This window comes from Sceloporus occidentalis, unplaced genomic scaffold (genome assembly GCF_023333645.1).
Source record: "Sceloporus occidentalis isolate IW3139 unplaced genomic scaffold, rSceOcc1.0.p SCAF_5, whole genome shotgun sequence".
Taxonomy (NCBI): domain Eukaryota; kingdom Metazoa; phylum Chordata; class Lepidosauria; order Squamata; family Phrynosomatidae; genus Sceloporus; species Sceloporus occidentalis.
Genome location: NW_028316985.1, coordinates 75,121,425 through 75,148,351, shown reverse-complemented (window position 1 = coordinate 75,148,351; position 26,927 = coordinate 75,121,425). Strand labels below are relative to the sequence as shown.

The following is a 26,927-nucleotide window of genomic DNA, read 5'->3' as shown; positions in this document are numbered from 1 at the left end:
AGGAGGAAGGCAACCTTGCGGCTGGAGGGGGACTGGCAGCCTGCAGAGGATGGTTCCTGGGGGGATGCCCTTGCCAAGCCCCCACCTCCTCTCCGCTTTGGGCTGAACCACTCAGGAGGACCATCAGCCAGGGACCACCAAGCACCAGCATCCGCAGCATCAGCATCCCCTGAGCATCCTTGCCTGCTCTGCTTATGCAACACCTGCTGGAGACCCACCCGGACATGGCCACTGCGCTGCTGGCGGGGGAGAAACTGAAGGAGCTGATCCTTCCCGGGCAGCAGGAGGAGAAGGCCGGGGGCTCCCTGGCAGCCCTGCTCCTCCAGCTCAAGCTCGAGCTGCCCTTCGACCGAGTGGTCACCATCGGCACCGTCCTCATCCCCATCCTCCTGGTCACCCTCGTCTTCACCAAGAACTTCGCAGGTAAGGCACAGGTCCCCAGCCCTGGCCATTGGGGCTTTGGGGGGCTTTCTTTACCTTGCCCTTTACACTCTCCACCTTGACCTTCCTCAGCCATTGTCCCAAGTCCATGATGTAGTCATGTCCATGATGCATGTCTTTGATTAGAATCATAGAATCATAGAGTTGGAAGAGACCCCAAGGGCCATCCAGACCAACCCCATTGTGCCATGCAGGAACTCTCCATCAAAGCATCCCCAACCAGCCTCTGCTTAAAGACCTCCAAGAGGAAGGAGACTCCACCACTGTCCATTGAGGGAGTGTTAAAAAGATGCAGGTCAAACGGATCTCATCCCCCCCTCCGAATCGCTTCAGCGAATCAATTCAAGTGGGAACCAGGGTGATTTGAACTGGTTCAAACCGATTTGCAACCCAGGCAAGGCTACATATTATCCCCGTATTTGTTTCAACTTGTATGGAAGAGCAGGTTCAGACTCAGGAGAAGGTTGACAAATCCACTTGGAAGTTTATCACACCAGAGCCAATTTCGACATTAAAGAGAGATTAAAGTGCATTTAAAGCATCCTGCAAATGAAGCGGAAATGGCAAGGCATTGCACAAATGATTATCACACGCAATTGCTCAAATAAACATATTGTCGCTGAAATCCTGAAAGTAAAAAAGAGGTGTGTTAATGCTTCTTTGCCACCACTTTAATGGTGGGTTTTGTGCAACGTCATGTGAAATCGTTTTGCATAATTACCCGATCTTTCCAGGATATTAACGGGATAAACTACCCATCTCCTTCATGTGATAAACGCATTGGTTGACAGATTCACATATAGTGTAACAACTAAAAAAAACCCACTCATTTCTGCAAGCACAGGGTCGCTAAAGTTGTTATTGCTGCACATATTTCCATTAAATTATGGAAAATGTGGAATGTATCTTTAAATGGTAGATACCCACATAAACACCGTTTTGCCTACCTACTGTGAATAAGCATATTGGATCTTCAGGTTTGTTGTAGTTAGGGTTTATCCAGATCACAAATGGAGAATCCCATTTCTGTTCATTATACTTTTACAGTAACCAATATTCATAGCTTCAGGAACTAACTCTATACAAGTTGAATAAGTAAGGTGGTACTGCAAAGAGAGATCTTGTAGCACCTTTGAGACTAACTGTAAGAAAAAAAGTTGGCAGCATGAGCTTTCCTAGACTTGAGATGCCCAAATGCATCTGAGGAAGTAGACTTAAGACTACAAAAGCTTCTGCTCCCAACAACTTTCTTTAGTGCGTCTCAAAGGTGCTACAAGATCTCTCTACATACTGAGTCTAACATGGCTATATCTTTGAAGTAGGATAATAGTATGTAGAAAGCTCTTGTAGCACCTTTGAGACTAACTGAAAGAAAAACGTTGGCAGCATGAGCTTTCGTAGACTTGAGTCTACTTTCTGAGATGCAGCCTTGCCTGACCCTTTTGCCAATTGGAAGCCATCAGTGAAGTTCGCCGCATGGCATCTCAAGAGCAGGAAGGGCTTCACCTGTTGAAACCCAGCTTGCCAGGCAGCTGTTAATACTCAGGAACCCTATGGGCCTCCAAGTCCTCACTACCCTTGGCCAGGATAGTCAACAATGCAGGATGTTGGGACCTCTAATTGAAAGGCCAGTGGGTGGTGGAAGGTGGAGAAGAGTCAGGGAAATGGTTAAAACGCCCGTCTCCCTTTAGAGAAGTAAGGCGGAGGGTGGGATGTAGCCGTTTTTGAAATGAAAGAAGCATTGTCAGACATGGAAAATGGCACTATAGGGGACTACAGGGGTGTAGGCATGTTAGGGATGGGAGTCATGGGGCCTTCCAGTTGGAAGTCCAGCATCCCTCACCATTACCTACCCTGGCCAAGAGTGATGGGGACTTACAGGCCAACAAAAACTGGGAGGTTGTATGATTTTGATCTTTTAATGTAGGGCTCAGTGGCCTTGAGTTCCTCCTTCACTGAACTTCAGTTCTTCCAGAAATGTGTTAGTTACCAGTACAGGGGCACACTCACTACCAGAAAGAATAGATGTGACCAACTCATAACTTTTGTACGTAACAGTTTAGCTAACCAGTCTTTAATTTTGTAATCTGTTTTAGGTCCTTGAGCATGAGAAAGGCTGAGAATAAATTGAATCAATGAATAAATAAATAAATAAATAAATAACTAGCCCCCAGGTCTTGTTGGATATAGTTCCCATAATATTTCATTATCAGCTCTGGAGGCTAGAGTTGATATGCTAGGTAGAGGCATATCTGGAGATAAGCTCTAGAGAATGTAACTTTTCTAAGCTCTGAGCGAGAGAGCCACAAGTCATCCAGTACTGTTATAAGGATTACAAAGTACTCTGAACACTAAAGGCTTATATACATTCTTTATTTTTTTTTATTTAGTTTTGCACATCAAAAAAGGTATGTTCAGAGCAATAGCAAAGGTTGTCAATAGACGGTTGACTAAGCAGACTTGAAGGGAAGGCATAGATTTTGTTGTGGTAGTTCTTGTAGAACTGAAGTCAATAGAGGCCAGGGTTTAGCATGACTCTTAATTTTGGTGGTGCTATCATGGATGAGATGATGTAGATTAGAACTTTTAGTCCCAGAGCCTCCACTGCTCCCTTGAGTCTTGTGCTATCTTTCTAGATTCATGAAGGAGCAAACTGGCACACAACGTGCTCCTTCTCTGCCCCAGGACTAGGAAACCTCTAGCCATACAGATGTTGTTAGATTCCAGTTCTCATTGGCCCCTGTCAACCTAATCCCAGCTGAATGGAGTATATAGATCACCAATATCTGGAGAGCCCCAGTTTCCCCAGTCTTGATCCAGTAGAGGCTGCAGTGTAAGTGGGACAGTGAGTCTGTGTGACTCTAAAGGCACTCTCCATGATGCTGAATCTGATCCCCAAAAAGGTTCAGCCACTTACATAGCTTCTGACTCTAGACAGGAGTGAATTCACTGCCCCATTGACATTGTAGTGCCTGCTGTCTTGAGCTGCTCTTTTTCTGCAGCCTGTGGCCAGATTTTCACTGTAACCATGTGACAGGTGCCATTCTCCTCAGAGGGGTCATTCTGGATCCCACATGCTCACAAAACAGTACTTCTGTTAGTGCTCCAAATAATCTTTCTTTTCTCCTAGCCTTCATGGGTTAGCTCTAATCAACTTTCTTACCCCAGGTATCTCAGGTTTGAACTTCTAGGTGTAGCATATTTAAGCTCCTAATGTCCTGGGACTTCTCTACATTGTTAAAATACTCATCATTCTATTCAAATAGAATGTGATCTCTCCACATGCAATTTGGAGGAATTCGGGCTTTTTCTGTGGAATTTTAGGAGTCTTTTTGCTTCTCCATGATTTTCTCTTCAAGGCCAATACTGTACAGCTTTTTAGCAGTTATCTTCACTGCACCTGGACATAATTGCCATAATATCTCCTGTTATTTGAAAATGCCACCTTTTCAAGTTGGCTGTATTTGTAACAAAAGATAGGGCAGTGAATGGATAGTGTATCCCAGAAGTTTTAATAGTACAGGTAAAGATCTGTGTTTTTTAATTGTATTTTGTCCTTCTCATGCTGGTCTATGATAGCAATAAACTATGAACTTTTGAGGCTAAAAGCAAACAGAAAGGGAAGAAGGACAGATGGAATAATTACCCAGCAGCAGCTGATAGCCTGCATTTAGGTGATGTGGTAAATCTGCTCTACATTTTAGTTTGAACTTTAAATGAATTATCCATATTGCTGAACTTATTTGAGGGATAGAGTTCAGCACTTCAGATGGCAACGTTAGAGCTCATACTATAACCCAGGGCTGCTTCAGTGTCCCACTGACACAGAAGCCAGCAGGCACCACTGTCATATTTGCCTGAATCCTGCAAACTCTGTCTCCATTACAACACTGGTTTATAGAGATTTATTTTATAATTGTTTATAATGTCATCACTTACAATGTCATCAGAATGGATGTATTTTTATGTAAGTACTAGTTGAATGCAACTCTGTTCATCTGGTGAACTCACATGACGTTAGGCAGGCCAGTTTCATCCTTCCTTATGCATTGTGGGGATGATGATGATACAGACCTGATTCACAGGGATCACAACATAACATATAATGTACCTGAAGCACTGAACAAATGCGAAGTATTATGATCTCCTGATGGGTTTCTGTCAAGGAAACAATTCTATCTATTGAAAACACATTCTCTTTTTTAACATGGTGCTTAAAAGTAGGTTCTCAAAGTTCAGATATTTATGGATTTATAGGAGGGCAGCATTTAGAACTGAGTTTTCCTGTGTTTGGGGACAAAGATGGCAAAATCGTCTCTGTGACAACAACTATTGATGTTACATGAATCTCTACTGAGGCATTTAAAAGCATTGTGTTTTCAGCTTCATTGCCCAAATCATGCCTTGCAGAGCCCTTTAGAATGTGAATCATGTTACTCATTGAAGTCTATCCATCTGATAAAATCATTTCAGTTTTCAGTGAAGCCATTAAATTACTCACATTAGCTCCTTGGTATATTATTGCTATAGGTGGAGGAAAGCAAAGTAGCAAAAAGGTACCATGTGAGACCCTTCTGTGATACTGATTTCCACTAGGGTAATAAAAGGCAAGCTTCTGGGTTTGAAAGAATGTGAAATAACTTCAAAGGATACACCTTAAATCAGTGTAAGCAGCTCTAATAATATTCTAATAATAGATAACAAGTTCTATTACATTTTCTTGACACAGGACATTTTCCACTGAGGGGGCGTATGATCAGACTCAAGGGTTTGGGGGGCTTATTAAGTTTAACATGACAACAAGTGACCTGAAACTGGTGCTCTAATCCATCAAACATAATCTGTGTATGGAAAATGGTCCAGCTCAGCAATGCTAAATAGTTACCCCAGTTACCACAAAGTTTTTGCCAAATTACAGCTTTTGTACAAATATATGTCCATGGATACCTCCTTGGCGCCCACCCTCTGTCCCTATTCATTTTTGGATTTATTTGTTTGTTTGTTTGTTTTTAGTTAACAGGACTCGACATGCTATAAAACAGGGTTGGGCAGCTGTGGAGGGTTGAGGGCCAATCTCCTCCTTCCAGTAGGCTATACTGGTACACCCAGCACAACCAGGTACATTTTGCAGCAGTTGTGAGCATTTGGGGTGGGCAAAAAAAATCACCAAGGGTGGCTTCCTGGTTCTTTTGGTATGGTATGTGAGACAGAGAGTATGCTAGTTGATTGGTCTGTGAGGAAGTATGTGGTTTGCCTGGGTGTGTTACTGGTGTGGGTGAATGTTCTCTCTGAACATCATCAGTTTGCCTTCTGTAAAATGAGTATCCACTTCAGCCTTGTACTCAGTTTTTTGAACAAGTTAGTTGTCTCTAACTATCATCAGTTTGCTTTGTCTGAAAGGAGTGTTGGGGCAGAAAGCTGTTGGTTCAAAAGAATGCTTTTGGGTCTTGAAATTCAGCCTCATTTGTACTCTTAGCTAAGTTGCATTTCTTTTATTCACCCACACATACCTGTTTTCCTTCTGGTACATATTTTTGGGGGGAGAGTTGGTTTTGTGGGGTGGTGGTGATGCTCATGTCTATCATTACAGCCACAAAGGTCCTCAAAGGGTAGGGAAGCCTGATTTAAAAGATCTAAAATTTGCATTGATGTAAATTAGAAAGTGGTGATAAGCATAATTCACTAGTTAAAGTCAATTAACTAGCTGCCACATATGTGTTTTCTAGACAGTAACTCCCACAGCAGGACCTCTGTTGAGTAGACCTGGAAAGGATTGTACTAGTAAAGGTGCTTAAACAGTAATATTGTAAAACAGTAATAACCGTCCTTGACCATTCACAGCCTATATTCCAAAGTAGAATAAAACCCAATTTTCTCCAGGCAAGCATTCTCTGAAGATGCCAGCCACAGATGCTGGCGAAACGTCAAGAAGAAACTCCTCTAGAACATGGCCACATAGCCCGAAAAATCCACAAAAAACTATGGATGCCGGCCATGAAAGCCTTCGACTTCACATTAGAATAAAACAACTCTGTCCTAGACATGTTTACTTGGAAATGTTCAATTTCTTATGCAGTAAATATCACGAATTCTATGTGTGTCAACTCCAAAGTAAACCCACAGAGTCCTGAAACAGATGGGTAGGAAAGAGTTGGGTAGGAAAGAGTGGCTTCTGGCCACTTTGGGCGCAGGGTGAGCAGATGATATATGCCCCCGGAGAAGCTAGAGGCTGCTTTTCAGCCGCCTAAGTCGACTCAAAGCCAGCCAAAAAAGGAGCGCAGAAAAAGCCCTCCTTGCCTATGGCTCATTGAGGGCTTCAGCAGCAGCAGCTGGTTCTGGGACTATGGTGTCCACTTGCTATGGTCCCTTGCTGATTAGGGACTGACCAGGGCTAGAGTGGCCAGAGGCAGCTCCAAGCTGCCGAACTGTTTCACCCCATGGTTACACTGGGTTATAATCTTATACACAGTGACTGCAGTCCTGTTTATAGCTGGTGAGCACAATTTATTTGCCCCCAAATGGATCACCTCCTTGAGGCCTTGAGAAAAAGACCTCTCCTGATCCTAAGAAAATGGTTTTGGTCACTTTAGGACCAGGAAAGGTCTTTTTTATTTCAATAGAAAGTGAGCCATTTGGGGACAAAAATCAGAAGCCCTGGAGACCACAAAAATGACCCAAGGGAATGAGTGTGGACCAGTCTGCACTTCCCGTATCCCTGCCCTTCTGACACACTTCCTAAGATACTCTTGGCACCAGGATCCCTACTGGGTTTAGTTTCTCTGCTTCTTTACCAATGTTAACTGGTAATAGTGGCCAGGCAATAGGCAAAGGTTACGATGGGGAAATAATATTACATAATTGTATTTAATATTCAGAATATTTTTTCTACATTTCACCTTTAACTATCCTCTAGCATTTTACCACTTGAAGCTGGAGATTTCTGATAACTTTAATGGAATAATGATGCACTAGGAAGTCATCATAAGAAAGTGTCACAAAAAAAACGTAGTGTACACGTTGAGTATCCCTTATATGAAATGTGTGGAACCACAAGTGTTTTTAGATTTCTGATTTTGGAATAAGATACATAATGAGGTATCTTAGAGATGGGACCCAATTCTAAACACAAAATTCATTTACGCTTCATATACACTTTAAACACATAGCCTGAAAGTAATTTTATAACGATATTTTTGATAATTTTGTGCATGAAACAAAGTTGGCGTGCACTGAACTTTCAGAAAGCAAAGGTGTCACTATTTCAGTGACCCATGTGGACAATTTTGGATTTTGGAGCATTTTGGATTTTGGAATTCCAGATAAAAGATACTCAATTTGTATAAACTGTTCAGAAAAAGCTTATCTATCAGAGAGAACACAATGAGGTCAGTGAACTTTTCACCCTGTGCATAACACTCTGGAGGTAACGTACTTCAGATACTTCTAACTGGGAATATAATTGGGTTTTCAGTCCCTCCCTCTTCCACTTTCAAGCTGTTGAAGCAGATGGAAGTATATTTAGTGTGGTTGTTTTGTTTTTGTATTCAAGCTGGTTTTAAAAGTTTTGGAGAGAGACATTTAAAATCCCACGCTTTACAGCCACACTCTGGCTTTCACCTCAGGGCAATGCTCTTTTGGCTAGTGGTGAGCTAACTGCATTTGTCTTGGTCCGGAATAGCCCCAGTTAAAACCAGCATTTCTCTTGTTGTTGTGGACCTCCAAGTCATTTGACTTATGGTGACCCTAAAGTGAACCTATTGTAGGGTTTTCTTGGCAAGTTTCTCCAGAGGGGGTTTGCCACTGTCATCCCCTGAGGCTGGGTGTGACTTTCCCAAAGTCACCCAGTGGATTTTTATGCTGGAGTGGGAAATCAAAACCTGGTCTCCATAGTCTAACATTTAAACCACTACAACTTGCTGGTTCTCAGTAATTCCCTTACCCCTCTGGAAGAATTACCTTGAAAGTCTTAACACTGAATGACACTTTTTTTTTTACAGGTTAAAATGTGTCCCCATAACGTTCTCATCACGTTCAACTTTCTTGAATGTGATAATACCTGTTCCCAGAACGTTCCCAGAACGTTCCATCTCGTAACGTTCTGAGAACGATATGCGATAATCTTCATTGTCATGTCTTGCATAATTATGTATTCACTAAGCAGTATGCTTATTTGGATGGAGTCATCTCTTTATGCATTGCAGGATAATGTCATATATTAAAGTGTATATTAGCTGATTTTGTTGGAGAACTCCAGGTCAGGCGTTCACCTGAACCATGTACTTAAAACAGAGTGTGCGATTGTTGTCTGAGAGAGATTTTATTTGAACATGTGAGTCTAGATTTAACACTCCATATGCATTTCTTAATATCCTTATAGGTTGCCCATTTCCATTGAGATAACAAGTTAAACTTAACTGTGGTATATACAGTCAGCCCTCCCTATCCACAGGTTCTGTGTCTATGGATTCAACCATCCACAACTTGAAAATATTTTTAAAATATATAAATTCCAAAGGGCAAACCTTGATTTTGCTATTTTATATACGGGACATCATTTTACTTCCCCATTGGACTTGAGCATCCATGGATTTTAATATCCACAGCCAACCCCAAGGGCGCTCTCTGTGTGTGTGTGTGTGTGTGTGTGTGTGTGTGTGTGTGTGTGGACACACACACATATACATAGATATATATATAGGAATGTGAGAGCCAGTGTAGTATAGAGGTTTGAGTATTGGACTAGGACACTGGGAAACCAGGGTTCAAACCCACTCAGCCATGGAAACCCAGTGAGTGATGTTGGGCAAATCACACTCTCTCATCCTCAGAGAAAGGCGCAAACTCCCTCTGAACAAATTCTGCTAAGAAATCTCTGCAATAGATTCACTTTAGAGTCATAGGTCAGAAATTACTTAAAGGCACACAACAACAGCAGCAACAACAACAACATGCAAATGCTATCTTTTCTAAAATAACATGTTACACATAAAATTGATTGGGTAGTTCTTTTAATAGTTTGTGTGTATTACTCCTGTGGAATTTCAGTACAATTCTATTTTGGTTATGTTGTTATTCCTGGACTCCAGAGTTCTGAAAATAGATAATGTGTTAACCCAGTGTAGGTTATATCTGCCTCATGGGGGTCTAGTAATTCATACTTATTCCTAAAATATCTTTCAGTATTGTGCTACTGCTTTCATCAGTTTTATTTTGAAAGAAGATTTCTCTGAGGAATGTGGTTAACAGTGCAAAGTGTCAAGAAATTTCAAAATAATAATTTTTGACTGGAAGAAAGTCATCTGTGAAAGGTGATCACAGAAAGTCAGAACTAGGTCTCTGCCATTCCAAATGAGAGCTGTGGCTCTGATACGTGCTAAAATTAGAGTCTGAATCTGTACAACTAATAATTTTTTAAAAGAGCATGAAATCTCTTTTTATTTCTGCCTAGAGAAGGTCAAGAAAAAAACAACCAGGTAATTTGAATACTGCTTAAAATACTGAATTCCTGTGTTTCATGTTCCTTTAACTAATGATGCATTGATCTTTATATAAGCCTAGTATGGCCATATAAATAGTGTGTATGTATTTTCATGTTGTAAATCAAAGGTCCAAAACACACTGCAGAAATAGTCCAGTTTGAGACCACTTCAAGTGCCCTGGCTCAGTGCTAGGGAATTCTGGGAACTGTAGTCTTATGAGACATTTAGCCTTCTCTGTCAGAGATCTCTGTTGCCACTATAACTCCCATGATTCCCTAGCACTATGCCAGGACAGTTAAAGTAGTCTCAAACTGCATTATTTCTGCAGTGTGTTTTGGACCCTTGTCTGGGACACAATGGTGTAACAATTCTGCTTTTTCACCTTTGGAGTCTTAATGTCCAGGCTTTCATGATGCATGAAAAACTATATTTGAAATTGAGTGGACCTTCCAAAGGAAATTATTCTGAAAGAGCACCAGAAGACTTTGCTGGTTAGATAACAAAAAAACAAAACAAAAAACCATTGGAAACACACAAGCTTTTTAACATGGTTAAAGTAGCTCTTTGGATTCCAGCCATAGGGTTCTAATAAGCATTTTCTTTGACAGCTATGACTACATACACATTTGTTGTTGCTTTGGGTTTTTAAGACTGGCTAGAGGTCAGTGTAGGGTAGAATTTGGTGTTGATATAGGATAGAAGAAATCCAGACGTGCATTCTTATTCTGATACCTGTAAACGCATGTCAGACTAGTCCTTCCATTAATATAAGAAAAGAAACACATGGGACAATTAATGACTGCCACAAGCCTACCGCCTTGCATGCAAACCTTATGTTAACAAAGCCCTTTCTTTCCATGGTGCTTGTATATTTTGATACGAGGTGGGTTACCCTGAAAGGGAATGATACAGAGAAATCAGCAACATGAGGTGCAACCCAACTAGAGCTTGGACAAGTGACTTTCTTGAGCTGCAACTCCCAGAATACTGCAGCCATTACCATGGAAGTTATAATCTAGGAAAGTCAGTTTTTTGTGCCCTGTGTCTGCTGAAATTATTCATTCATGCCATCCAGGCTGCATGCTGTATTCAAAATGTGTTTCAGAGGTTCACCTGATCTGTTAAACTGAGCATAATAATCAGCCATGTTAAGACTGGAAGTTTGACAGATACCATGCAGTGCTTTCATGTAGAGGTTTTGTCAAGCTTGCTTACACACAGGAGGGCTTCTTCTTGGCCTTAGGGAGTTGGCCACTGTTCTACTTTGCTGCCATCAGTGTAGTTATATTGCAACAATAACATCCCAATGGGCTGTTCTAACATTTGAAGAAATTGTATTTTTTTCTATCAGAACTAAGAACACTAAACAACAAATATTGATATTTACTGCCAATCGATTTCAGAGAATTGGTTTCCCTGAACTGTTTAGAATCAAAGAACTGGGAGATCTGTACTTAGCTGTGGGTGTGTGTGGAAATCAGAGGAAAGTTGTGTTTATTATTAAAGGGTCCGTTCATAGGTAAAGGCATATAATACTTTTGCTAAGCAAGAGGAGAATTAAATTTAAATATAAAATTAATAGTAATGCCAATTTCCATTTGAGATTTTTTCCCCTAAAGGTTTTGTAATACTTAGTGTATTTATATACTGCCTGTGTGCTTTCGGAAATATGTGTTTTCAGTACTGTAGAACTGTAAACAAGTGAATTTTCCTTTATTTGATACAGCACTGAATATATCTCACGTATAGAATTGCTGTCCTAATTGTGTTTCTTGGACTATGGCTTCTCTGACCAGGGGCATGTCTACACAGGCCATTTAAACTGCTTTCCCTCTACTCCCACTGTAACCTGTCTACCCAATGCAGGGCCAGATCCCCAGTTCAAGTGCAAACTGTCTTCATGATGGAAGGCCAGTTCCACACCGATCCGGCCCTATCCCTGCCAGTGGCGACACTAGGAGGGTGCAGGGGATGCGGACCTCATTGAGTGACACCCCAAAAGAGGAGTGACAACCAGCTGAGCAGCCCTCACATGCCTTTCTGTCATACTCCTTGGTACATGGCAGGGAGGGAGAGGCCCAGGCCACCCCTTCCTCCCTGCCTGAAATGGCTTTACTTGCATGTAAAGTCATGCTGGGCAGAGAAAGAGAGCCCAAGGCACCTCTTCCTCTCTGTCTGGCATGGCTTTACTTGTGAGTAAAGCTGTGCCAGGCAAGGAGGTGGGGGCACTCTCCTTTGGTCCCACACCCTGAAGCCCCACGTCAAAGCCCACACACACACTGGGTGACACCCCGATGTGGGACGCCACTGATCTCTGCCTAAATCAGATTTTTAAAACGCACCTTTTGTTCCAGATTTTTCAGGAAAATCTGGAACATTCTAGTGATGGCGCTACCACTGCTGGTGTGAGTCTCTCCCTCTAAGGTCACAATGAGGCACCCAACCATGTGATTGAAACTGGGTGCCTCGTTTCTAACGTCAGTGGGAGTGAGTCATGCCAGTGGCGGCAGTGTCAGGCAGCACAGCAGGATGTGTGTTTAGACAGCCACCTGACGTCACTACAGAGTTCAGAGATAACAGGAGGAATCTGGGGCAACTCTGGGGCCAGAATACTCCAGGATTAGCCTGGAGTATTCTGGCCAGTTTAGATGAGCCACATGATTTGCTCTGTCGGCAAGGAATGGTCCCTAAACATTGTATGCCATTTGTCAGTTCAACTATTCATGTGTGAGGGACAGGAAAAAAAATCACATTAAACAGGGTTTTTAATGAATTTGTCCAATCCATGGTCTGCTTTCTCCAAAACTGTTAATGAAACTATATTGTACTTTATAGTTTCTCAGCACAATGAAAACCACAAGTATCAGATCCCACCCATACATATTCATACCCATAAATATGTATGAATAAAAGTGTGCATGTTTTAAAAAATGCTTTAACCAGTTGGGAAATTGTATGCACTATGAAAAATGCATACAAATCTTTACATTAGGAAAAAGGCACACCAAAATAAGCACAAAATTCTTTTCAGAAAGGGAAGAAAGATCTCACAACCCAGAAGAGAATTTAAGACCAGAATGCTGGTAGAATTCTGAGAACTACAGCAAAAAGCTTTGACAGATTTTTCACATCCCTAATTACTTCATTATTCTTGGCCATCCTGTCATTTCGAGTGTAAGAATGGATTGGTTTGTTAAAAAAAAGTTGGAGGGAAAAATCCCAGAAAATTTTGACAGAGTTAGTACAGTTATATTGTGGCAAATGAATGTACGATCTATTTAAACTAATTTAACATATTTATAATTTATTTTCCAGAAAGAAGAGGATCCATGGCTTTATGTATTTATTATTTTAGACCTATTCACAGGAAAAATGGAATGCTTATTTTTTATTCAATAAAAAAGTAAAATCAAATAATCCACATGTTGTGTTGTATTTTTATTCATGAGCTGTGTGAGTGGGCCAAAACACTGGTTTCTGTTCACACTAATATAATATTATGGTATATTGAACAGGTTTGTGTTCTTGAACAGGTTTCATTTGTTCCAGTGGGTTTTATGTGCAAGCTTTGGGTGGACTGAAAATTATATGCATCATTCATTCCATTCTTTTTGTCATGTATCAGGCCTGTTATTCATATACAATAGGCCTCTCTTTCAGCTGAATCTATTGGGTCTTGCTTCCTACCCACCCCTTAAATTGTTGCAAAGTTCAAAGTTCCAGTCATTCAGTATTAGCTAAGGCCTGAGTAATAAATGCCTGCTTACTATGGACCCTGCCCACATAAACCATAATATTATACATTTGTGAGGAAAAACAGAAGGAAATTATCTTGCAGGAGTTATGTCTGGAGGGACATAACTAACATGTTGTCTAACACATTCTGAGGATGGAATTTGTTATTCACAAAGTACTTCATAATAACTCAAGCTCTTCCCCCCCCCCCCCCCCGCCATCTATATTTAGCTTTTTACAGAATAATAGTTAGGTGTGGAAAACAGTGAGGAGTCCTGTGGCGTTTTGAAGAGTAAGACATTACAGCACATTGTGAGTTGAGTCATCTCAGCAGTAGAATAAAGGCTTAAGTATACGCTAACATTTTTACTTTTTTTGGGGGGGGGGGGGAGAGCTAGCAGCTACGTTTCCCCCTTTTTATTGGAAAGAATGTGTAAAGAACTCAATCCAAGTATTGACACCAACATGGAAGGTAGTGGAATTTTATTCCTCCCACCCACAGCTGTTGTCCCAATCTGGATTGACACTGGAGCAGATGGCAAAAAGTTAGAACATTCTTCGCAGTTTTCAAAAATGGGGCTGCCACCTCTTTAACGTGTAGTTTGGCCTGGAGTGTCCCTTGTCATTGATAAATACAGGTGCACACACAGAGGATGTACAGTGAAATCAGAAGTAAACAGGATATTGAAATGTATAATCTGGTTCAATTACAGTTAAGGTTAAATGTAAAAGAAGCATGTTTCATCTTTCCTGCTTCTTTTACATTTAACCGTAATTGAAACAGATTATACATTTAAACTATTTAGCACACTATAACTTCTTTTAGTTTTTCAAGGTAAATAATCAATAGTCAATATTTGAAGTAAATAATGAAATCAAGAATGATTACTTTATTGCCTTGGCATCCAAGTCCACTAAATACAGCAGACATGAGTGAGAATTTTTAAAAAACAACAATGTATAATTAGTTTTGTGCAAGTATTGTTGCTTGGGGCATCTGTTTCACAGATGTGAAACATCTCTGTGACAAGTAATTTTGGCTAGGGAGTGGTACCTGCTGTTTAAAGAGATACTTTTACCAAACATATTTTTATCTGGCATAACCAGCTCTTTAAACTTTTAATTTGTCTTAAAGGACAAGTTTGCCATTGCATGAACTGCATTAAGACTAAACTTCATTTATACTGGGTGAATTGTAACAGTAATAAGATAAGATGTACCATGGGAGAAAATGGTCAAATAATTTGATCAAATGAACAAATATTTGAACATTTGAAAACTAATTTTGTGATGGAATGATGTGGTTTAAAGAAGTTCACTGTAATGTTCTATACATAGGGTTTGGCTAAGACTTACTCATGCTTAGAGGAGAGCTGTTGAAATTAATGGGAGAAGTTAATTAGTTTTTGTTGTACCTACTCTGAGCCTAAGCTACTCTTGCGTCTGGATCCAAACCATTAAGCATGTCCTGCAACATGTAATGCATTTGACAGACAGAATGCCGGTGTTGAAAGTTTGTGCTGCTTCAAGGATTAAGCATTATTTTTATTTTATTGTTTAACATTTTAGAAGTGATTGCATCATTGAAAATCATTACTTAATAACACTTATATCCTGCCTTTTCTGCAGTATGTTCAGGGCAGTGCACATGGCTTTCTTCTGCTCCTCCAGTTTGTCCACACAAGAACCTTGTGAGGTAGGTCAGGCTGAGGGAGCAAGGTGCTGAAAATCATGGCTTAGTGGAGAAAAGAAGCTGGATCTCTCAAGTCCCACCACACCAGTTCACCCCAATAGGCGTTGAGATAAATGCTTCACTTGAGGAGTATCTCCAGAATTCTTCAAGATTTACTGATCATTATAAGCAAGCTCATATCTTTATGCATGTGGAGCCATTTATTACTGGAAATTGTATAATGTGACTCAGTCTTCCTAGCTGTTTCCAGCTGAAGCATAGTCTTTTAAATGGGCATATACTTCTTACAGCCTTGTTACTTAATCTAGCCTGAGTCATCAAATGTGATGATAATCCATATAAATGTGAAAATCCTAGTGTTTTCAGTATGCTTCCTCAAAGGAAAATGCTAACACGTTTAGTTTAGGTGGTATGTGTCAGAGCACTACAAATAACAGGCCACCTCCCACACTTAGTAAAGGAACATCCATAAACTCTTTAAGGAATACAGAACAGACTCATCCAAACAGCTATTTGGTTTCCTACTATTGTCTTGTCAATGCATGTCATTTAGTAGTAAATTTCTCTATAAAGAACATGTAAAATTTTTAGTGATAAATATTCATTTAAAAAAAAACTTTGGTAGTGCAAAGGTCACATTTGATATAAATTGAAGTGCAGTCCTGTTGAAATCAATTAATTATAGCCACAAAGGAAACAAATGCATTTTGAGAAACAAATGCATCCCATCCCAAGTAGCTAAATTCATCATGCAAAATGCCCATTGTCATGCTAGGTGGGGTGGAGGCTGGTGTATTGCAAGAATTATTAACTGGGTGCCTTGTGTATCTTGCCTTTCAGCATTCCTGTTAGTTGAAGTTCAGCCACAGAGCATGACAGGTATTTGGCTGGTTCACAAAAGCATCCTGTAGTACTGCAGTACTTTACACTTTTCTATAGAATGAATATCACTCACATACAGGCATGGGAGCAATATAAAGGCCTTGTCTGAATGTAGTCCAGGGTGGAACCAAACCTGTATGCTGTCCATGGCCCCAGAAATCAGGATTTGAGCATGTTTCTATCCAGATAGGCCAGTAAAGATCTACAGACTGTACTGCACATGGCCCTTTTTGGAAATATGGCTTGGAATAGTAACATCTCGAGGTCATTTCTTTAATGTCCCCAGAGTGACATAAATTAATATTTGGCATCTCTGCTAGATTGCTGGTCTTTTTGAGGATGTCATTACGTTTAATTGTTATATATGTGTATTATATTATGTTATATTAGTAAGTTTTATTTTAGTAGAGCCAGAATTCTCTGATTTGATAGGATTTTCATAAAGAAATAAATACATATTAATCCCACAAAAGTGTCCAGATTCCGAATCACTACATTTCCAGACAAACTTTTTCTGAATTCTCATGTAATGTTAAACCATGTTTCAGCATTATAAGTATTATAAATATTCATCACAGGAAGTTATCCAGTGCTGGGCAAGTACTTTTAGTCTTAATGATGACTAGTAGAACCAATCCAGTTTCAAATCATAGTTTAAGATGCTGGTATAGTTAATGGATATCCACAGTGTGTAGTTTGTATCTTAGGACCTTATCGCATGGGGTTAAAAGAGTGGCTTGCCTTTCCTGAATTCAATGCTAATTTGGGAGGGAACCAGTTCCTATCACACATAAATCACTGCTGAATCACCACCTGGGTCCATCCCAGATGCAGCCCAGGTCCTCTAAGCCACTTCTAACTTTTAAAAATGTACTTGGGCTCACATTCACTTTTCCTCATACATCATTTTGTATTATGTACTAAGTGTGCTATTACATTCTAAAATCTATACTTTAATCTGGTTCCAGGAAGATGTACGTGGCAGATTACCTTCATCTGTTCCTAGAAATATATTTTGTGTCAGGTTGATGCTGTTATGATTTTGCAAAACCAGTCTGCTGTGCTTCTATCTATATACTGTTTTACACCAAAAGCCTTAGGGATACAAATGGCAAGACAGCATTATTGGCAGTCAGTTACATGGATTCTTAGACTTCAGCCATTTTGTGTAGTGACAGAAATACAGTGGGAAGTAAACCTGTCAGTTATCACCTACCAGTCTGGTATTCTATAGCAGCAAACAGCTGTTTGTTCTGTTTCATTATTCCACATGTTTTTTGTTGGTTTGTTTGTTTCTAGTACATGTTTTAGCCCTACGTCTATAAATTCACAGTGGTACGCTTTTGTTGTAGATTCACAGTGTGGGAATAGTATTTGACAAGATGGCGTAAAGAGAACTTGGGAAAATTACTTTTGAACTACAACTTCCAGAATTTCTCAGTGGCCATGCTCACTAAAATTCTGCCCTTTTGAGATATGATTTAGAGCCAAATCTATTGCAAAGGAAAATAACTTTTCCAGGCCCTGCCTTTTCCCACTGAGCTATGATTTAGAATCCAGTCTGGCCAGACCAATTAAAACTGAGATATGACTTAAATCCAATGTGGTATATTATCACTGAACCATGTTGTGAGGGATTTTGTCACTTCTGTAGAAAATGTAATGGTTAGAGTGCATCTGTCTGTTGCGTTTGGACCTGAACCTCTTTGCAGCTGGTTTTACAAAGCTCCAAATATACAAGCAGCTGCTACAGTCCCAGTTGTTGGATAATTGTAAACTATCTTTCCCTGGTTCATTACAAGTAGCAGAATTAATTATAATTAGAGGAATCTGGCACAGCAAAGCGGATGTGGGACTTGCAAATATTGCTCAGTGTAGAGCATCCAAATCCATTAAAAATGCCCTAGGCCTTTGTGAGGAAGGGCGGGATATAATCAAATAAATTAACTGAAATAAAATGTGGTTGCTATGGTCTCAAAGATTCTGTTAGAGCTATGATGAAGTCAGTTTGGAGGCTTAGGGATGAAACAGATGGCTTGGTAAAGCCGCCTTCTGGGCGGCTTTGGGGCATGGTGTTTACATGCCGTATGCCCCCAAGATTTCTGGAAGCCACCTTGGCTGATTACCTGGGGACAGCCTCAAGACACTCTGGGGGCATGATGTTTACACACCACATGCCACCATAGTGTCCAGAAGCCATCCTAGGGCTGAGTTGGGGCCACCAAAGACGGCTCTTTACCACCCCAAATAAGAGCGGACCTTTTCTGCTCCTATTTGGGCCAGCATCATGGCAGATTGGGACCATGGCGTGTAGTTGTCACAGCCCTGGGGCGACCAGCTCTGGGACTGTCCCAATCCACCCTTTTCAAGCTGTCTGTTTTGGCCCTTATACTATTAGATGGTGCAATCAGGAGAAACTGTCCCAAATGAATTTTGCCCTGCTTCAGATCTCTAAAGAAGCAAGCAATATGATAAACAAATTTGGTCATGTTTTTTTTAAAAGTCATTATTTTGAATGATAATCTGTACAGCTGTGTGCCCAGAGACACATAGCATAGATGCTTATGTCACTGGAGGTGAACCCTCATTTAGTATACAAAAGTGCTATTCTATTCATTTGCTTTCCAGAACTTATTATGATTTGCATGGGGAATGATCTTCAAGAGAAATTGTGTAAGTACTTATACATTATTCTTACTTGAGCTTCATCATAGCATTTTTAAGCTGCAAACATTTCCCTGTATATCATAATTTAGGAACAGCAGCTTTTTAACCCTGTAGGAATGGTGCATCTCTGTGTATTTATATGCTATTTTAAATATACTGTAGGCGAAAATTGATATAGCTTATGAAACATTTATTTTGCAGAGTTCTTTTTGTAGGTTAAAATGCACTGCAGTGACTTTTCTCTCTGTTATACAGAGGAGCCAATATACTGTTATACACCACACAACTTCACTCGTGACCAAGCCCTGTATGCCCGAGGATACTGTTGGACAGAACTAAGAGATGCCTTGCCAGGAGTCAATGCCAGCCATTGGCCCTCCTTGTTTGAGCATAAGTTCCTTCCATATGCCCTGCTGGCTTTCGCTGGCATTATGTACATTCCAGCACTTGGCTGGGAATTCCTGGCCTCTACCAGACTGACGTCTGAACTTAACTTTTTGCTCCAGGAGATAGATAACTGCTACCATCGAGCTGCTGAAGGTCGTGCACCAAAAATTGAGAAACAAATCCAGTCCAAAGGTCCTGGAATTACAGAGAGAGAGAAACGAGAGATCATTGAGAATGCTGAAAAAGAAAAGAGTCCAGAGCAAAATCTGTTTGAAAAATACCTGGAACGGAGAGGGCGCAGTAACTTTTTAGCTAAGCTTTATCTTGCACGGCACTTGTTCATCATCTTTTTAAGCATCATCCCAATCACTTACTTGTCCACATATTATGCTACCCAGAAACAAAATGAGTTTACTTGTGCTCTTGGAGAACCGCCTGACAAAACAAGCAGTTCTAAATTACTCATCCGGGTGAACTGCAAACTGCCGTCTGTCCAGCTACAACGAATAATTGCTGGGGTAGACATTGTCCTCCTCTCTTTCATGAACTTGATTATTCTCATCAATTTAATCCACCTTTTCATTGTCCGGAAATCCAACTTCATCTTTGACAAACTGAACAAGGTTGGCATAAAGACTAAAAAGCAGTGGCAGAAGTCTCAGTTCTGTGACATCAATATCCTGGCTATGTTTTGCAACGAAAATCGGGACCACATCAAGTCACTGAATCGCTTGGATTTCATTACTAACGAAAGCGATCTGATGTATGACAATGTGGTGCGCCAGCTGCTTGCGGCATTAGCCCAGTCTAATCATGATGTCACCCCAACTGTGCGGGAGTCTGGCATACAAACCATAGATCCCAACATTGATCCCACAGACATCGATCCAAGTGAGCCACTAGTCATTAAACGGCCTCGGAAGAAAATGAAATGGATGCCAAGTACAAATCCTCTTCCTCAGCCATTTAAAGAGCAGTTAGCAATTATGAAAGTAGAAAACAACAAGCCTGACAAGCCAAAACCAGTGCGTCGGAAAACTGCAACAGACAGCCTGGTTGCCCCTCTGCTTGAGTCCAACTTAAAAAGCTCTCAGCCATCTTCATCCCAAAAAACTGACACTAGCACCCTCTCTGGCACAGGTAGTGAGAAAAAACATACACGGCACTTTTCATTAGATGTTCACCCATATATACTTAGTAGCAAGAAACCCAAGCCGGAGATTCAACCAATTACCTCTATGGCCACATCCAAAAGCCAAGGGAGTGGATTTTTAAGCCAAGAAGAGAAAGTCATAGTGCATGTCACCTCTTCTCTCAAAGGTACAGTGATATTTCAGTTATTATTTAAATTGTGTTGAAACCAAATGCAAAACAGTAGATTTCAAAATTGCTACTTACGTTGGAGTTTTTCCTGCAATTACTCAGATGTCACTGGTTGCTGTTTCCACCTGGTTGGAATCTCACACCACAGCAGTAGCTTCTGTATTGGAGACCATGTGTGTCAGACTGGCGGAGGTAGCATGGGAAGATGTTACTGCTGCGTCATGGGATTCTGACCACACAGAAGTGGCAACCTCACTGCAGGGGTATGTATGAATCAAGTCTGAGATTTGTCAACAGGTTTTCTTAGAATATGCTTGTTAAGGATCATGATCATATATTTGGGATTAGCCAGTCATGCAAGCTGCTTATTATTAAATTTTAACTGTATATTATAACTGTGTTTTCCAGAGGGAGAATTAGTTGGTCCACCTACTCTGGTCACCCAATTTGGACTCATGCTGACCTCTTGCAAAATCACATGGTGCCTTTGGGAAGTCACTGGGAATTGATGTACTTTTGGTATTTGCTTCATTTCAAAGGGCATGAAACTCAGAATTTGAGCCAAACCAGAATAAATATGGTATATGATCATAGTGATATGTCACTATGTGGGGTGGGGTCATAAGAAAGAGGAGGAACAGGTGGGGGGAAAGGAGGAACAGGTGTGCATGCCCACAGGGATTGCTTTGCATGCCAGAGAGGGCACACATGCCTTGGGTTTGCCACCACAGTTGTGGGATCTTCCCACAGTCATTGTACTCTGGGCTAGCAGACACATTAGCTCCTGTATTTCTGAAGTTAGGTAGAGGGCTACTGAACAGGATCTTTTAAAATATATACATTTTTATTATTTAAAAAATTATAACTATTAGAAACAAGTATACACAAATAAACATACAATACAATCTACATAAATTCAAACAGCCCCATTCCCCCATCCTATCGAGTACTCTCTATCAACAATAACAATAACAACAACAAAAACACACATAAACTGTACTTCCAATACATTCAGGTTTTCATTTCCTTCTGGACAGAACTTTTAAAACCCAAATTGTGATATTCTTTCCCTAGGTGTATTTACTTTGAGCCTTTGGTACTATTATGTTTCAGATACCAGGCAATTGTATTGTTCTGTTTGTTTAATAGTAGTTGATAATCTTTTGAGCAACTCAGTCTGCCAGTATTGGAGTATTGTTTTTTCAAATTTATTTACTAGTTCATGTTCCTGTTGTTTTTATTAACAAGTGTAGAGATCGTATTAAAAATAGCCATTTTAAGTAGATTATTTACTTATTTTTATCATAACTCCCTGATCCCCCCCATCCAACACAGCCAATGGTTATGGGTGCATCTACACTGTAGAGATAATGTAGTTGCTGGGAGAAGAGAGCAAGGTAAAGGGTCAGTCTGGAGCCAAAATACTCAAGGGACAATCTGGAGTATTCTGAAAAGTGTAGATGAGCCCAGAAACATGAAATGTTAGGTGCAGGAGCTGATCTCATGGCCGTATGAGAAGTGGAGAAACTAGTGGATAATTTATTATGTGTTTTGTTTCTCTTTCAGACTCTTCCATTCCTGGGAAGGATACCCTTTACTCACATGACACATGTAGGACTGTGCCTGCGACTGGGGCTTTTCTCACCTGTAATCACAAGCATATAGCAACTTCTGGTGCTACAGCAAAGCTCACTGTGCCCCAAGCCAGCCAAGCAGAGCCAGTGTCTGCCCTAATTTGTAACCCCACACACCCTCTACTGCACATCAGCACTCTGTATGAAGACCATGAAGAAGACGTGACGGACCTTATAGCTGATTCTTTAGACAATACGATTCACTCGCCAACTGAAGCAGGGGATATCATTTCCATACCTTCCACAAAGCAAATTATGTTAGCAACCTTTGATGAACCATTGGCAATAGTGAACTCCGTGGAGTACTGATGGTCCAAAGCTGTTGCTTGAATCTGATGGCCTGCCTCCCAGTACCACTGTAATGTGAACCATGCTGTGCCACAAATGCCACCCACCGCATGAGCTTGGAGTGTTGAAACACCGTTTATAGGTTTCACTATTACTCCAGATCAGTTGTTCAGGGTAGTGTCGTATCTGCTATCAGTAGCTTGCAGAATCTAATGATAATGCCGGCCAAATTATTCTATGCTTGGAGTTACCAAGAAACAAAGCACAAAGACATTTAGCTGTAGCTTCATGAATTCAGTGTGGGTTACTAAAACTATCCAAATATTTAAAGTGCTTAAGCGCATGTCACACAGTGTTTCTTAAACAAAGCACTTATAGGCTCCAGCTCACTATATAAAGTAATGAAGCACATAGACATATACAATATTTATTCTTCCATTTAAAAAAAGAATGTAAAATTGTGTTTGTTTCTCAAGTTTAAAAAAGTTTTTTTAATTATTTTAGAAAATGACAAAGACCAAAATCCAATTGCTGGTCCCACCCATTGAATTAATTGCAAATAAGTCGACACTTATGTAAATGTCATAAATTCAGTAGGTCTTCTCTATCTGAGATTGGCTTTAGATAATAGTTTCCATGTAAAATATATGTTGGTTCACAGGTATTGGACTCGCCAACTAATTCTAAGGGCCGAGACACTCACCAGCATACATACTAATAATTGAAACCTGTTAGCTTGCTGCACTTACATATGAGGAAATCAAGAGCTACACCCTGCCCTTTAATATGTTTATATGTGCTGTGATAGATGATGAAAATGAAGAGTTTATTTTTGTAATGTCTATTTTATTGTGAACAGGAGAGTTAATTGAATATGAAGTTATCTTTTAGTAAATAGTAGAGAGGGGGTGGTCCTATAGCTGTTTATTTTTGTTAATAAGCTGAAGTCTGCAAATCAGGCTAGAAACTTCCTAGGTTGCTTCACTGATGTGAAGAATATTCCAGTGCTGCTAAAATACCCAATATGAGCTAATTGACCCAATGGCATGGAGCTGTAGAGGATTATTACTTGAATTGTTTTTTAGGATTTGTCTACACTACAGTTTGCCACAAGTAAGACAGTGTTGATTCCTCCAGTTTGTAATGCTCTTGTGCTGCAAAATTTTCTTCTGAACAAGAGCTAATTCCAGTGTGCAAAAACACAATGTAACACAGAAAAGGGGATTACTTTTCTGAGAAAATATATTAGACATTTTTCTCAGCCCTCTAGAAAAAAAAATAGACAATTTTGCAGAATTTTCTTCAAATATACACCATTATTTTTCTGTGGTAGTTTCCATTTCTTGCCCATAGTTCCCTATAGTACAAGCTCAGGGGCATTGTGGAGGATGCAAAATGGCAGGTGGGCTGCCAACAGTGCTGCTGCTGCTATTATTGCTAATGGAAATTCAATCCTATAGAGTCTCCTCTCTGTGCCACCATCATTTACCTGCTTACAAAAAGGTGGAGCATTTTGGAGAAGGCATCTGTATCCAGCTCTAGATAGGTAACCCATAACTGCATCATTTGAAGCAAGGGGATCACATGTTGAAATGATGATCATGCTTTTTAAAAAAAATATGAAAAATTTGCATGACTACACAAAGAATACTACCCTTGCCTCGTATGATACCTTACCCCAAGCATGAGTGCTTTTCAATAATGCAAATTCTTCCCCATGGTCTGAGGTGGCACAGACCAAGATGGCAGGCAGGAATGGGTGGGTGGACGGGTGGATGGATGGATGAGGTATTTCTGTACCATGAGGTGTTTCTACACATTGGAATCTGACTTCAAAAACAACACCAAATTCCATTACAGTTATATTTTTACATAGCTGATGTGAATATTGACACATACAATCCCATTCTTGATTGCAATTAGAACCATAGAACAGAGCATAAGGGCCATCTAGTCCAACCCCCTGACATGCAGGAATACACAATCAAAACACTCCTAACAGATGGCCATCCAGTCTCTGTTTAAAAATCTCCAAAGAAGGGAACTCCACCAATCTCCGAGACAGCATGTTGCACTTTCAAACAGCTCTTACTATCAAAAAGTTCTTCCTAATGTTTTAGGTGAAATCTTTTTTCCTGTAACTTGAATCCATTGTTCCATGTCCTAGTTACTGGAGCAACAGAAAACAAGCTTGTTCCATCCTCAGTACAACATCCTTTCAAATATTTAAACATGGCTATTATGTCACCCCATAACCTTCTCTTCTCCAGGCTAAACATACTGCCTTAAGCCACCCCTCATTGTTCATGGTTTCCAGACCTTTCATTATTTTGGTTGCCTTCCTTTGGACACACTCCAGCTTGTCCACAACCTTCTTGAATTGTGGTGCCCAGAACTGTACACAATATTCTAGGTTAGGCTTGACCAAAGCAGAATAGAGTGCTACTATCACTTCTTTCAATCTAGACACTATACTCCTACTGATGCAGCCTAGAATTGCAATGGCTTTCTTAGCTTCTCATCACATTGCTGACTCATGTTCAGCTTGTGATCCACTAAGACTCGTTGATCCCTTTTGCGTGGACTGCCATCAAGCCAGGTGTCACCAATCCTATATCTGTTCATTTCATTTTTACTACTCAAGTGTAATACCAACATTTCTCCCTTTTGAAATTCGTTTGTTAGTTTTGGCCCAGCTTTCTAATCTGTTAAAGTCATTTTGAATTCTGATCCGTTCCCCTTAGGTACCCCTCCTAATTTAGTGTCATTTGCAAATGTGATAAGCATGCCCTCTATTTCATTATCCAAGCCACTCATAAAGATGTTGAATAGCACTGGGCCCAGGACAGAACCTTGTGGCACCCCACTGGTCACTTCTCTCCAGGGTGAAAAGGAACCATTGGTGTGCACCCTTTGGGCTCAGTCAGTCAAGCTCATTCACTAGTACTGAGATATATGTGTGCACAAAGGTGCAAATATGAGCAAACAGAGCAAGAGAGAGAGAGAAGAACAAGCCTCTTCAATGAGTAGTTCTATGTTCATAATTCCATTTGAGAAGAAGGAGGTGATACGAAACCTCCCTTTCCACAAATGCCTAAAAATGTCAAATACTGACTGAAAATACTCCTTAAAACCTTAAGATAACCATACGAGGAAACCCACTTGGTGACCCTGGGCAAGTCACATTCTCTCAGTGGTGGAGGAAAGCAGTGGCAAATCTCTGTATAAGTCTTGCCAAAACACCATGATAGGGTAACCATATGTCAGAGATGACTTGAAGATGCATAAAGAAAACCATCCATGGGGATCTATTCCCCCACACCTTCCAATGACTTGGCTCTTCTAACAAGAGGTGTTTTGTCCTTTGATTTCTGAGGGGAACTCTAGAAAACCTGTTAAAACAATATGTGTTGGTTTTGGCCTTTATTCTCCTTTATTATGGGAGTCAACATAGGCAGGTAGGACTTTTAGTATGGGATGCCCCGTAATAGAGATAAATATGGACCGAGTCTAAGGCAGCAGGGCAAAAGTATAATAGAATTATGGTGCAAATTATCTCAGGCCACAAATAAACAGTGTGTAGAATTCTGTCTACAGTTTTTATGTTTGATTTATTTAAAGAAATGTTAATAGGGGCTGTTGTCGTTTGTTAAAGAGAAGCAACTGTGCAACCTCCACCACTGGGGAAGTGTGACTTGCGCAGGGTCACCCAATGGGTTTCCACGTACGGTTACCTTAAGGTTTTTAAGGAGTATTTATGTTTGATTTATTGAAAGAAAATGTTAATAGGGGCCATTGCTGCTTGTTGGGGCAGGGCCGCTTCTCCCAATTTCCAGACATTTCGATTCCATGTGGAGAGGCTGAAGATCAATTTCCGGGGAAACCATTTCCCATTCAGTGTTCATCTGTGGTAAACTAGTACTGTGGAAAAGCCTTATGTAGCAGAGCATTTAAGTACTTGACGAGCTTTAAACATACGTGTAGCCGCATTGAAAGCCAATGGGATGCACGTTTAAAGATAAAACAACATGCTTGTTAGCTATTCCAGGATCTATGAGGATAATGAATGTACGCTGTGTACTGTCATTTTCATAATACTGCTTGGCCCAAAGTGCATCTTCCAGCTTGTTTCTTCCTATAACTTTAATGTGCGAGTTTCCTAGATCTCTAGGAGTTTTCACAGGACACACTGAAAACGTAGCACGCAATAACTGTTTTGGATAAATTTTCCTTGGAAGGAGGGTTTGGTTTTGTTTCCTTTTCAATTAAAGTAATATGAAAGAAAAAGCGAACATTCCTCTGGGGGTAACAAAACATTTCTGTATGATGGTATGAAAAAAGCAACATTGCACAAGTTTATTCTTGAATATGTTTAATTTATTTTACCTCAGATATAAA

At 40.3% G+C, this 26,927-nt stretch overlaps 1 protein-coding gene across 3 annotated transcripts; it reads left to right on the top strand.

Moving 5' to 3' along the window:
• PANX2 (pannexin 2) lies at positions 1–26,927 on the top strand. 3 transcript variants are annotated; one of them, XM_089524424.1, is made up of 4 exons: positions 1–423; positions 19,153–20,604; positions 20,710–20,870; positions 22,174–22,256. In XM_089524424.1, the coding sequence occupies exons 1-3, from the start codon at positions 195–197 to the stop codon at positions 20,838–20,840; spliced, it is 1,812 nt and encodes a 603-aa protein (XP_089380550.1). In that variant the 5' UTR covers positions 1–194; the 3' UTR covers positions 20,841–20,870; positions 22,174–22,256. The 3 variants fall into 3 exon arrangements, with proteins under 3 accessions (XP_089380550.1, XP_089380548.1, XP_089380549.1); XM_089524422.1 differs by lacking the exon at positions 20,710–20,870 and having other exon boundaries at positions 22,174–26,927; XM_089524423.1 differs by lacking the exon at positions 20,710–20,870 and having other exon boundaries at positions 397–423; positions 19,099–20,604; positions 22,174–26,927.